Below are 11,904 nucleotides of genomic sequence, written 5' to 3' on the forward strand. Positions count from 1 at the left end.
ACCACCGTTTTGTGAAACTTTCCTTTAAGTTTGGGAGGTATTTTTTTGTCGCAAAGGAGACCGGCTGCCTGTCGCCATGTAGTCCATCCTATCTGGATGCGCTGCCGGACATCGAGGTCGATTTCTCCATTACTCTGCAGGGTTGATCCCAGGTACCGAAAAGAGTCTTTTTTGGGGACCACTTGACCTACTAGCAAGACGTCGTCGTCGTTTGCTAATTCGTCTGCTAATTCTAACCATCAGGTTTGAATATATGCATGGTATTACTAGCAAACTAACTTATCTTTTTTATGGGCATCTCTAACCTACAGTTTTGAATAAATATAAATATTATTTCTTACCAGAAAGCTGATTCACCCTTTTCCTAAAATATAAAATGAATCTCTCCATCTTTCGTATAGCAACTAGCATATTAGGTTACTAACCCTTCATGGGCTTGGACTTTATCTCATGACCCATTAAGTGTTTTATTTAATGTTAATAGGCTGAATTTCTTTTTTTTTTTTTGTTAGGAATGATCTTATTAAAAGAAAGAGAATTACATTTCAGAGTTGAGAAAATCAGGGACATTTCTCATCCATTCTCCTGAGGTTCTAGTCCTCCTACTAAACTTAGCTGCTTGATCAACTAAAATTATATGGTTTCTTTTAAGAAATTCAAACTTAACCAAATGAAAACAATAACTAATTGTTTTACGGTCTTCTAAGACTGATTTATTATACCAAAATATTTGATTGCTAGAGGAATTAAAAGCATCTATTATTGTTTTAGCATCACTGATAACACACACTTTCTCAAGTCTTTTAGCTTTTTCCCATGACACTGCCTCTAGTAATGCTAGACTTTCATCTTCTTCCGCATTCCTCACTGAGTCGGCTTTTAGTTTGCATCCGATGAAGGAACCTGCAGTATTTAACATGATCAAACCAATACCTGACAAGTTAGTATTTTTATAATATGAAGCACACTGAAAACAAGCACACAATCATCTGGCAAGGAATTAGTGACCAGGAAATATTTTTCTCTTCAGTAGAGACTGCAAGGACAGACTCTTGTGAGATAACATCATTCAAAAAGGTCTCAGTGTCTATGACCAGTTTCATTGCTAGTCTAGCTGTAACGTTTTTCTTTTTTTTTGAAGGAACAAGATTATTTCTTGATTTCATTAAAATAGTAAGAATTCATGCATCATCTTCAAATAAATCAACCATGAAAAACATGGAAAAATAAAATGATAAAATATCAAATACATGGATTTCAAAGATAAATCTGATGATGCCAGAGGAATGGCTTGTGATTTACTAATCTGACATTTTGAATTGTCTTCTTGTTCAATAAGATTTAAGTGTCCCAATCGGGAGTAATTTGCGCAAAATATTGTTACCACAATCAATTTTGGTAGACCTTGTTCTTCACATAGATGTAGAATCATGGCATGCTGAAATAGATTTCCCTGGATTAAATATCTGAAACGATTGATGCAATGGAATGAATCGCCATGACGGCTATGGAATTCTTCTTGGAAAGTATACAAGAAGTAATCTAAATGGCATATAAAAACCATTATAGGATAAAATAAATACATACTAAAAACCTAAAATCGTTTAATAAATGTTTTATTTAGAAGTAATTTACATATAATTACAAGTAAATGTATTCAAATCCAACCAGAAGATCTGAAAAAATCAGACCAAATGTGGTAGATTTGAGATACAGGAAAATAGTTTGAAGATTTAGGAGAAAACGGTTACAAGACTTTTTTTTGCAGAGACAAAAGTAGTCTAGCTGTAACATGATGGTTTAAAGTTTATCCTTGGAAGACACAAGAACATATGTCTTTCCAAATACTCCAAGCAATAGTGAAAACATCGGCAACCTTATCTTTCAATCTGTTGTTAGAAATCCATTTGAAAACCCAATCCTGTATGTTGATTAAAGAGATACTATCTTTCTCAATAATGTCAGCATATGGGGTTAGAGACCAAAAAAATTTGGAAAATTGACAGTGCAAGAGAATATGCTCAGGAGTTTCAAGAGAATCAGTGTTACACATACTGCAAGAATTGTTATGCCTATCAACAAACCTAAAAAGCACGGAGTTGGCAAGGAGGATGTTTTCATGGCATTTCCATATGAATATATGAACTTTAGGGAGAACTGAGAGTTTCCATAGGGATTTATAGAAAGGATTACTTCTTTGGACATTATTCATGTAACCAATCTGACCAGAAATGACTTTATAAGCAGACTTAACAGTGAAAAAACCATTTTTAGAATGAGGTCGAATAAGTCTGTCACACCCTGAAAGAGGTATCCTAGTATTAAGGATATTATTAACATTATTAGGAGTGAAAAAAGTTATAACAAGCTCAGGGTTCCAAGATTTAGTGTCATTATCTATAAAATCAGAGATAACAAGGTTTGGATTGGGATTAGTAACAAACAAAGGCTCACAAGAATCAGGAATCCAATTTTCTCTAAAGGCAGAAATACTCTTACCATCCTTAACTTCCCAAATAGAATGTTTCAAAATGAAATCCATACCACGACTAATACTCCTCCAAGCCCAGGAACAATCATCCTTCTTAGAGTAGTGAAGAGGGTGACAGTTTTAAAAGTAATTGCATTTAAGAATGACCACCCACAGAGTATTAGGATTGTGAATCAACTTCCAAGCAGTTTTAGATAAAAGTGATAAGTTAACATGCTTAAGATTTCTAAAGCCTAACCCACCTTGATATTTATGAGAACAAACTCTAGGCAAAGATCTAAAATAAATACCACTAGTTCTAGACTTACCCCACCATAAATCCCCATACTATTTATAATACTGTCAGGAATTGTGAAGGTATTCATGTGATATATTGGAGAAGATTTTAGCACATTCTGGACCATGACAGATCTACCATCCTGGTTAAAATACTTAACTTTCCACTTAGCAACCCTTTTATCAAAATGATCACTAAGATAATTGAAAGAATCAGTTCTAGACCTAGTTATAAAAAGGGGAAGGCCTAGATATTTTTCATTCAAAGCAATTTTCTTGACTTTTAAATCATTGATAAGAGAGACAGCATGATCAGGATGAACGTCATTGCTAAAGAAACATCCAGATTTTTTAAGGTTAATCACTTGACCAGAAGCCATACTAAAATCCTTAAATAATCCCAATAGATTATTAGCTTCAGCATGAGAGGCTTTAGCAAAAATAAGAAAATCGTCAGCAAAGAGAAGATGGCTCATGCTAGGGGCGTTTTTGCTAACTTTTATGCATGAATAAGGTTATTCTCCTCAGCATGTATGAGATATCTGGAAAAAGATTCCATGCAAATTATGAAAAGGTATGGAGACAAGGGATCTCCTTGTCTCAGACCCCTAGTCGGTCTATAGGATTTGCATGGAGATACATTTAACATAATGGATATGTTAGTGGTGCTACTGCACTGATGTATTAAGTCACACCAATGCTCAGAAAAACCAAAATCAATAAGAATATCTCTTAGGAAAAACCATTTGACTCTGTCAAAGGCCTTAGACATGTCAAGTTTAAGGCCCATGGTACCCCATTTATCCTTTTTCCTCTTCCTTTTCATTGTGTGAACCAGTTCATGAGCAACGATGACATTTTCTTGAATATTCCTATTAGGGACATAAGCAGCCTGGTAAGGGCTTATCATTTTGCTCAGTAAAGGTTTCATTCTATTTATAATAATCTTAGAAATGATTTTTAACTAGAATTACACAATGAAATGGGTCTAAAATCAGAGGGACTAGAAGGATTATCAATTTTTGGAATCAAGGACAAGAAAGTATGGTTCATCTCCTTTAATATATGTTTAGAATCAAAGAAACTATTGACTGTCTGCCAAACATCATCTATTTAGAGGTATATATTTTCCTTGTAGAACCCAGGTGGAAAACCATCAGGCCCTGGGGAAGTCCAGGGGGTAATTTGATTTATGGTATCAATAATTTCCTGCTTAGTAACAGGTCTAAGCAGTGTCAAATTATCAATATCAGAGATACAAGGGTCTATGCAATTAAGAATTTCAGTATTTCTATAGGGGTTAGAAGTAGTCCCTATAGAACTGAAATGATTCACCAAGAGGGTTTCAAGATCAACTCTGTCATTAACCCACTGCCCATTACCATTTTTGAGAGCACCAATATGGTTGAAGTGCTTTCTTCTATTGGAATAACTATGGTAGAATCCAGTATTTCTATCAAAAGATTTAAAGTACTCTTGTCTAGATTTCTGGGCATAAAAGTCTTATTGAACTTTTTGCCAGTGTTCTAGATCAAACTCTACTTGTTTAATCAATTCCACATTCTCAGAAGAATGAGGAAGATTAGTCAGATCATTGAGTTGATTATTTAGAGTCCTAACCTTATGATCAATATTTCCGAAATGTTGGATATTCCACAATTTAAGATCATGTTTAACAAACCTAAGTCTATTATCTAACTTGTATGGAGAATAACCTCTAACATCTTTAGAGTAAGCATTATTGATTACTTCCCTAACAGATGGATCACTGCTCCAACAATTGAAATAACGATAAGGATTACTACCTTGGTTAGACATGGGATTAGTCTCCAAGATAATTGGTATGTGACCACTGCCTATAGTTTCAATATGGTGAACCACAGAGGAACCATAATGAGATAACCAGTGACCATTACCAAGAGCCATATCAAGTCTAGCATAAATACAATCATTGCCGGCCTGTCTATTGTTCCAAGTAAATTTATTCCCAATGTACCCTAAATCTGAAAGATCAACATTATCTATAATAGATTGGATTTCAGGGTACTCTAAAGTTGTGGGAGTAGAGAAAGTAGATCTTTCATGGGCATGCATAGTAATAATGAGATCACCTATGATTACCCATGGAAGATTGGCTCTAGCACCAATTTCCCTAATGTATTTCCATTGTTCCATTTTCTATTCATGGTATACAGAACCATAGAGAAAAGTGGCTAGAAATTCAGGCTTACTTGGATTATCAGAAATCATGACATTGATAATTTCATCGGTGTTATGGACTATTTGACATTGAAAACCAGTTTTCCAAATAGGAGAAATACCCCCAGCACGACCAATAGAGGGAAAAACCCATGAGTTAGGGTAATTGAACCTCCGAAGATATTGATTCATCTTAGAAGATTCATTTTTAGTCTCACATAGGAATATCATATCAGGGTTTTGACCTCTGATCAAGTTCCATAGAGAGTTTCTAGTGGTAGGGTTGCCGAATCCCTGACAATTCCACGACAAAATTCTCATGGTGGGAGTATTTAAAAGACCAAAACTGAAGATGTAAAAATTGATACAGACTCTGAAGTTAAAAAGAAAATTGGACTGAACGTCACTTAGTTTAACTAATCACCCACAAGACCAGTAAACAATGATATTTATAGCATAGTAGATAACTAAACAAACAACACATCACACACCAGCAAGCAAGTCACTTAGTTGAGTCTGAACAGGACAACTCAAATTTTTAGGTAACAACAAACCAGAGAACAAATTTTTATGAACAGAGCAATCAAAAGACAAATTAAACAAATGCAATTCAGCAGAACAACTAAAAAGGTTAGGATCACTCAAAGCACAACTACCCAAATAAGTGGTTCTGACCAGAATTTCAACAAATAAATCAGTGAAAGAGATAATCACGCACATCACTTGTTTAACAACTTAAACTCAGATGTGAGATTATAGAAATACAAGAGATAACAATTAAAAGTAATTCTTAACTGGTCTAAGTAATAATTTAGATTCCTAAATAGGGTTTGAGGATAACAATAATTCAAGGGAAAATAAAAATTAGGGTTTGAATTTTTAGGGGAAATAAAATCAAAGATTAGGGGTACCTGATTAGCAGCCCCCATATTATTAATCAGTGCAATTTCTTCCTCAATAGCTGGTTCTACTTCAACATCCTCCATCTCCACACCTTCCATTGGTACTGTTTGATTGTAGGACAACTTGGACTGGTTGTTTTTCATCATGGTTACAGTGAGTTTCAGATCAGTAAACTTGCTTGAATTTTTGAGCAGGGATGGATTTGATTTCTCCTTGATTGAATCGCTTTGAGAAGTTTCAGCAGCTACATTTCTCGACCTTTTTGTTTGTCTTTCTTCAGAATTATCGATCTCATCTCTGCTAATATATACAGATAAGGACCCATTTTCTATATTGGCACCTGTATTCGACATAGGGGCACCCGAATCACCATCAGCAGCAGCTTCCACTTCATAATCTTCTTGTTCCAGACTCCATATTTCATACTCCTCTGGGACATTGAATCAAGTTGTTGTTGTAGTGCAACTTTCTCACAATTATCATCTGAATGATTAACCATCCAACATTGATCACATATATGATATGGTTTCTTTTCCCAGTGATATTTAACCCAAGCTTCTCCTCTAGATGTTGTTCTCAACCAAGCACCTCTCTTCACTGGAGATGTTAAGTTCATTTGAATTCTGGCCTTCACCATTATACTAATCCTAGGATGAGCATTTGGAGGATCAATCGCAAATTTTTCTCCCAAATCTTGAATGATTTCGTCTATCAGCGACACGTTTAGATGTTCCAACTGGAGATTCCTAAACTTGACCGTCCAGTTTTGATAAATGATCTTTGCATCAGCCAATGGAACTTTGGGATTGTAGATTTCCATAGCAAGTAAGTACCCTTTCACAGTCCAAGGAGCTTTCTTCATTATTTCTATTTGTTCTTTGTCTGTGCTGAACTTGAAAACAAAAAGGTTAGGACCCATAACTTTAATTTCTATGTTTTTGTATTTCTTCCAAATAGCATTAATCTCTTCTAGAACTTATCTGAATTCCAATACCTGAGTGCAAATGATTTTACCCATTACACTGTTAGACCATTCTTCAGCAGCTTTGTTAACTACTTGAGCGGATCCAAGGGTTCTTCTTAGAGGTTTAACCACCCCAATATTGGTGTGTTGCATTCGAGAAGTGATACTGGAAACTTGAGGTTGAGAGTTAGACTCCATAAAAGGGAATTGAAGGTTGAACTGAAAAGTTTGTGCAGAGAAAAGATACTTTGTATGTTTAGGTTTTAGGTGTGGATGAAGAGGCAAGAGGAGGGTATAATTTATAGTGGGAATAGGATTACTATGAAAACCTATATTTGCATTTACAAAGATATTTTTTGTCCATAGATAGTTAAGATATATATGTAAATGCAGATTCTCAGAGGTATTTTTCCGTCGTGGCTCTGAAAGTTTGTAAGATAATTCCTTGCAGCTAAAAGTAAGCCGAGAATATTGTGAAAGCTGTAATCTCTTAATTGCATTGAATAATTCCCGCGACAGCTGTAATCTTGTACCAGAGAGGGAGAAAATTTCAAATTTTGAATTTCATAAAATGGATCTAGAATTTCTGAAGATGGATCTTGAAAGTGGCTGAACAACTTGATTTTTGATGAAAATGCTTTATCAATATTACAACTAACTTGATAGGAGACAACTCTGAGCAACCTTGTTGACACCATCTCTGAGGTGATGGAGAACACCACTGTTGGAAAATGCACTACTGCCTTAGAATATCCCATGACTAACATTTGAAACAGGAACTAGTGTTGAGGAGGAAACCACCACTGGATCAAACACCACTGCTTAGATTCGCAACTGATTAATAAACATGATTACTACTACAAGAGATCAGCTATCCATGAAACCACACAACATAAAATGAAACTTTAAAAGGATTAGCAGAAAGAAACAAGAAACGTAAAAAAGAAAAGAAGGAAATTAAGTAAAAAATAAATAAGAGATAAAAGAAAACCATGGAAAAAAAAAGAAACTAAAACAGATAGATGATCAAACCATTTGTCAATTGGAATCGCCTTCAACCATGATTAGTTTTTTCCATTGCCTACGAAAAGTCTCTAGTTACGTGTCTTGTATAACCGTTTTCATTTTTGTATCACTTTTACATCACAAAGTGATTATGTTTTTTGTTTTTAATAGGCTGAAAATCCTTAATATGCTTAAGAAAACATAGCACTTTTAATAGGCTGAAAATCTATCGGACACAGTTTTTGTATATAGTACAAACATCACCCCCTCTTAATTCCTAAATTGTTGGTGGATTAAAAAGGGTGTCCTGGAGAAGTTATTTTATAGTTGACTCCCCCAAGCTACTTCCTCAAGCGACATGCATGGCTCGCTTGTGAACAAGATCGTTCTTTGAGTCATTAATTATCGCAAGTCACGTGAAATTGATGGTACCAACACGGATAAATTTTTGATGTGGGCGTGCTTTGATGGGGACATGAGGGACAAATCAAGAGTTGAAATGTGTTTTTCATATTAATTGATTCCAACAAATTTTGTTTCCAAAAAAACAAGACAAATTTATTTTTTGAGAAAATATTGGTTATCTTAATTGCTTATATTTTATCTTTGATATTTTTGGAAGCAAAAATTAGTTAAATCAATTAATATAAAAAACACATGTCAACTTTTGATTTGTCCCTCATACCCCCATCAAAGAACGCCCACATCAAAAATTTATCCGTACCAACACATACTTGTTGCCGGGGTAATGTTTGGCATATACCGCTTGCTTCTCTCTTCGGCTAAAACTTGCTGAAGAGTCGCAGCAATTCTTGGTATGTCTTTGATGATGCACCAAACGAATACGTATAAAATGAACCACCAAACTAAATTAATTCTTCGCATACTCTTTTGGCTAAAGAAACTTGTGCTCCAGCCTCCAGCTCGTGAAAGCGCCCCCATGGAAAACAGGAGTAAGATGATTTTGAGGAAAAATCCCACAATGCCAGTGATACTCGTGAACTTTTTTACCATTTTCTAATCTACCGATCCTGAGCACTCCAGGTGGTCGTCTGGTCCTTCGATAATGTCAATCTCGCCAACATATATATAAGGAATCTCTGAAAGAAATATTTGATAGGGTGGCTCCATCTGATAATCGTCCAGATTTTATGGCCACACCTGTAAAGCAAAATGGCATCCTAATTAAGGAGTATGAGTCAACTATATCTTTAAGTTTCTAAAGGTTTAGCCATGAGATGCCTCTTATCAAGAGATTGCCAGCAGTATCCTCACATTACTGACCAATCAGAAAAGATGGGTATTCGTTTCCAAAACAAGTTCTGTCTGTCGGCGTCAATTTATCGTATAAATCAGATGCAAAAACATATCACACCTGACTGAGATAGGGTGATTTAAGTTGTCTTTACTGCATGACGACAACAGGAGGAACGTGTTCTGGAAACAAATACCTATCCTTTCTGCTTGGTCAATGATGTGATAATACGCTTCACGATTCCCTGACAAGAGGAAACCCTTCGATAAACCTTTAGCAACGTTGGAGTCAAAGATAGCTGACTTAAACTCCTTAATTGGGACGCCACTTTTCTTCACATGGGTTACCACAAAATCCGAACACTCATCAAATGGAGCAGCGCAACCCCGTCAAAGATTTCTTGTACGGCGAACTTGGAATATATGTTGGCGAGCTAAGCATTATCGAAAGACTAGTAGAACCAGTTGCAGTGTTCAGGACATGTCCATTGGAAGAAGGAAATAGGTTCATGGGTTTCACTAAAATTTTGGGCTTTTCCGCAAATTTATCTTATACTTGTTTTCCTTGGGACTGGGAGCGCCTTTATGAGCACAATTTTCTATAGTGAATAGGGATCTCTAACCTCCAGGTATGACTATACGCCTGATTTTATCAGCAAACTAACTTACCTTTTTATAATGATCTCCAACCTTCAGGTTTAAATATATACGTGATCTTACCAGCAAACTAATTCACCTTGTTTCTAGGGTTAAAATGAATATGGTTAGGTTACTAACATTTCATGGGCTTCGACTTCAACCCATGACCTAATAAAAGTGTTTTATTTAAGAACCATTTCTTGGGGACCATGATTTTTTTTGGGACCATGGTTTTATTTTGGGTAAAGACATTAGAAGTTAATCTAGGTCACCCCTTATCTAGATATTTATATTAATATCTAAATTACCCTCCTGATTAATTTTGGGTAACGATTAGTTAGTGTTAATAATAGTTAGTGTAATGATTAGTGAGATGATTAAGTTAAAGATAATTAATGAGATTAAAAATCAAATGTTTTTTTTAAAAAGAAGTAGAATTGTTGAGAGAGTAAAGTTAGCGAAGATGAAGAAAGAAAACATGAAAAACGATGGATTTTACCAACCACAACCGGAGGAAGGGTATTTGGGTACCCAGGTATGCTTCAAACTTAGATAATGTTGGTTGAATTGCTCCAAATTTTCAAAAAACTGTAAATTTTTAGAGTAGATTTGGGCTTGTTCGGTTACCTTATGTGAAGAACAGGTTCCCGAACTCATCTGAAAGTGTAGTTCGGTTACTTCTTCCAAACACGCAGGTTACCGAACTCGCTCTTTAATGGAGGTTTTAGTCGTTCGGTAAACAACCATGTTACCGAACTTTGTTTATAGGATTTACAGAGTAATGTTAGGTTGGTTCGCAAACTTTAACCCAATAGCATATCTAACCAAACTCCACATGTATGCAATTAATGCAGAGTTCGGTTTGTCAAGATTTTCTGCGAACAAACCGAACAGATTAGGCAAAGTTCGGTTAAATCATAACTCAACATAGTGGGAAAAATAACACAATTCAGCTACATTGTTTTTTTTTTTTGTATTATGGGTAGAGTTCTGTTACTAACAGGTTTTATAATTTTTTGCGAACCAACCGAACACAATATATTGGTTTTAAATGAGGAGTTCGGTTAAAACTATTTTTTGCAAACCAACCGAACACAATATATTGGTTTTCAATGAGGAGTTCGGTTAAAACTATTTTCTGCGAACCAACCGAACTCGGAGTTCGGTTACGAAAAAATAAATTCGTGATAAGCGAAGTGTTCTTCGTGTTCTTGGTTTCAGAGTGTTCGATTACAAAACTAGTTTTTTTTTAAACTATTCCTAACCGAACATGCCACTTTAACTTCCATTTAAACCATATTTTGATGATTTCTACTTAATTTACCCAATCATTTGATGATTTCTACTCAATTTACCCATTAAAAAACGAATTAAAAACGATTGATGGGTTTTTCAATCGAACGAGGAACGTCAAGGAAAGAGAGAAGAAGAGAATATTTTTTTTTCAAAACTAAAAAATTTCGATTCCCCTCCAATTTTTGTTTTTGATTTTGATTTTGGTTAATAGATTCATTTAGATTAGATGTATATGATTAGATTTATATAGTTATTAGGTTAGTTTTAATTTAAATTAAAGTAAAGAATAAATGTGTATTTACCTAACTTTTGGACACTCCTTATAAGTATAGGGAGGTTGTCCTAATAATACCATGGTCTCCTCAAAAAAACCATGGTCCCTAAAAGATCGTTCTTATTTAAGCTTAGTGCCTTAATGGACAGAAGAGCTATCAAGCCCACTTCATGTATATGGTCCAAATATCGAGCCCAAAACTTGTCGGTGGATTAAGAAGATCGTCTTGGATCAGTTATTTTATAGTTGACGCCCCCAATATACCGTATATTAATACACTTGGAGATTCATAAATTTATTAGTGGAGGTTATGATAGAGGGAGGTATACTAAGAAAATGTAAAAAGTAAAAATTTAGTTTTACGTATCTACATACTACTACATATATATTTATAGCGCTAACACACAAGTATATGCATGTATCTAGGAAATTGTAAGGTTATTATGATTTTTTTGATGTTTTCTAAAATTATAAGTAATATGAGTTATATTAGAAGATAATTCGTCAATCTATAATAACCCAAAAATGCGGTAACAATCCAAAAAATTACCTCTTCTTCTCAAACAACTATAGGTACGCATTTTATTTCATCATAAATTTCAA

The 11,904-nt window shown here is 34.8% G+C and overlaps 1 protein-coding gene and 1 long non-coding RNA gene across 2 annotated transcripts; both read right to left on the minus strand.

The window, feature by feature from the left end:
- Window positions 1-619: 619 nt before the first annotated feature.
- On the minus strand, window positions 620-6,133 carry LOC113324957. Its single transcript, XR_003347957.1, has 2 exons — window positions 5,878-6,133; window positions 620-903 (listed from the first exon to the last, which is right to left on the minus strand). It is a non-coding gene; the product is annotated as an uncharacterized LOC113324957 (long non-coding RNA).
- Window positions 6,134-6,197: 64 nt separating this feature from the next.
- On the minus strand, window positions 6,198-6,788 carry LOC113340643. The gene has a single exon (XM_026585769.1). The coding sequence runs from the start codon at window positions 6,786-6,788 to the stop codon at window positions 6,198-6,200; it is 591 nt and encodes a 196-aa protein (XP_026441554.1).
- Between the last annotated feature and the right edge of the window lie 5,116 nt (window positions 6,789-11,904).

The sequence above is a fragment of the Papaver somniferum genome, chromosome 1, assembly GCF_003573695.1.
Source record: "Papaver somniferum cultivar HN1 chromosome 1, ASM357369v1, whole genome shotgun sequence".
In the NCBI taxonomy this organism is placed as follows: Eukaryota; Viridiplantae; Streptophyta; class Magnoliopsida; order Ranunculales; family Papaveraceae; genus Papaver; species Papaver somniferum.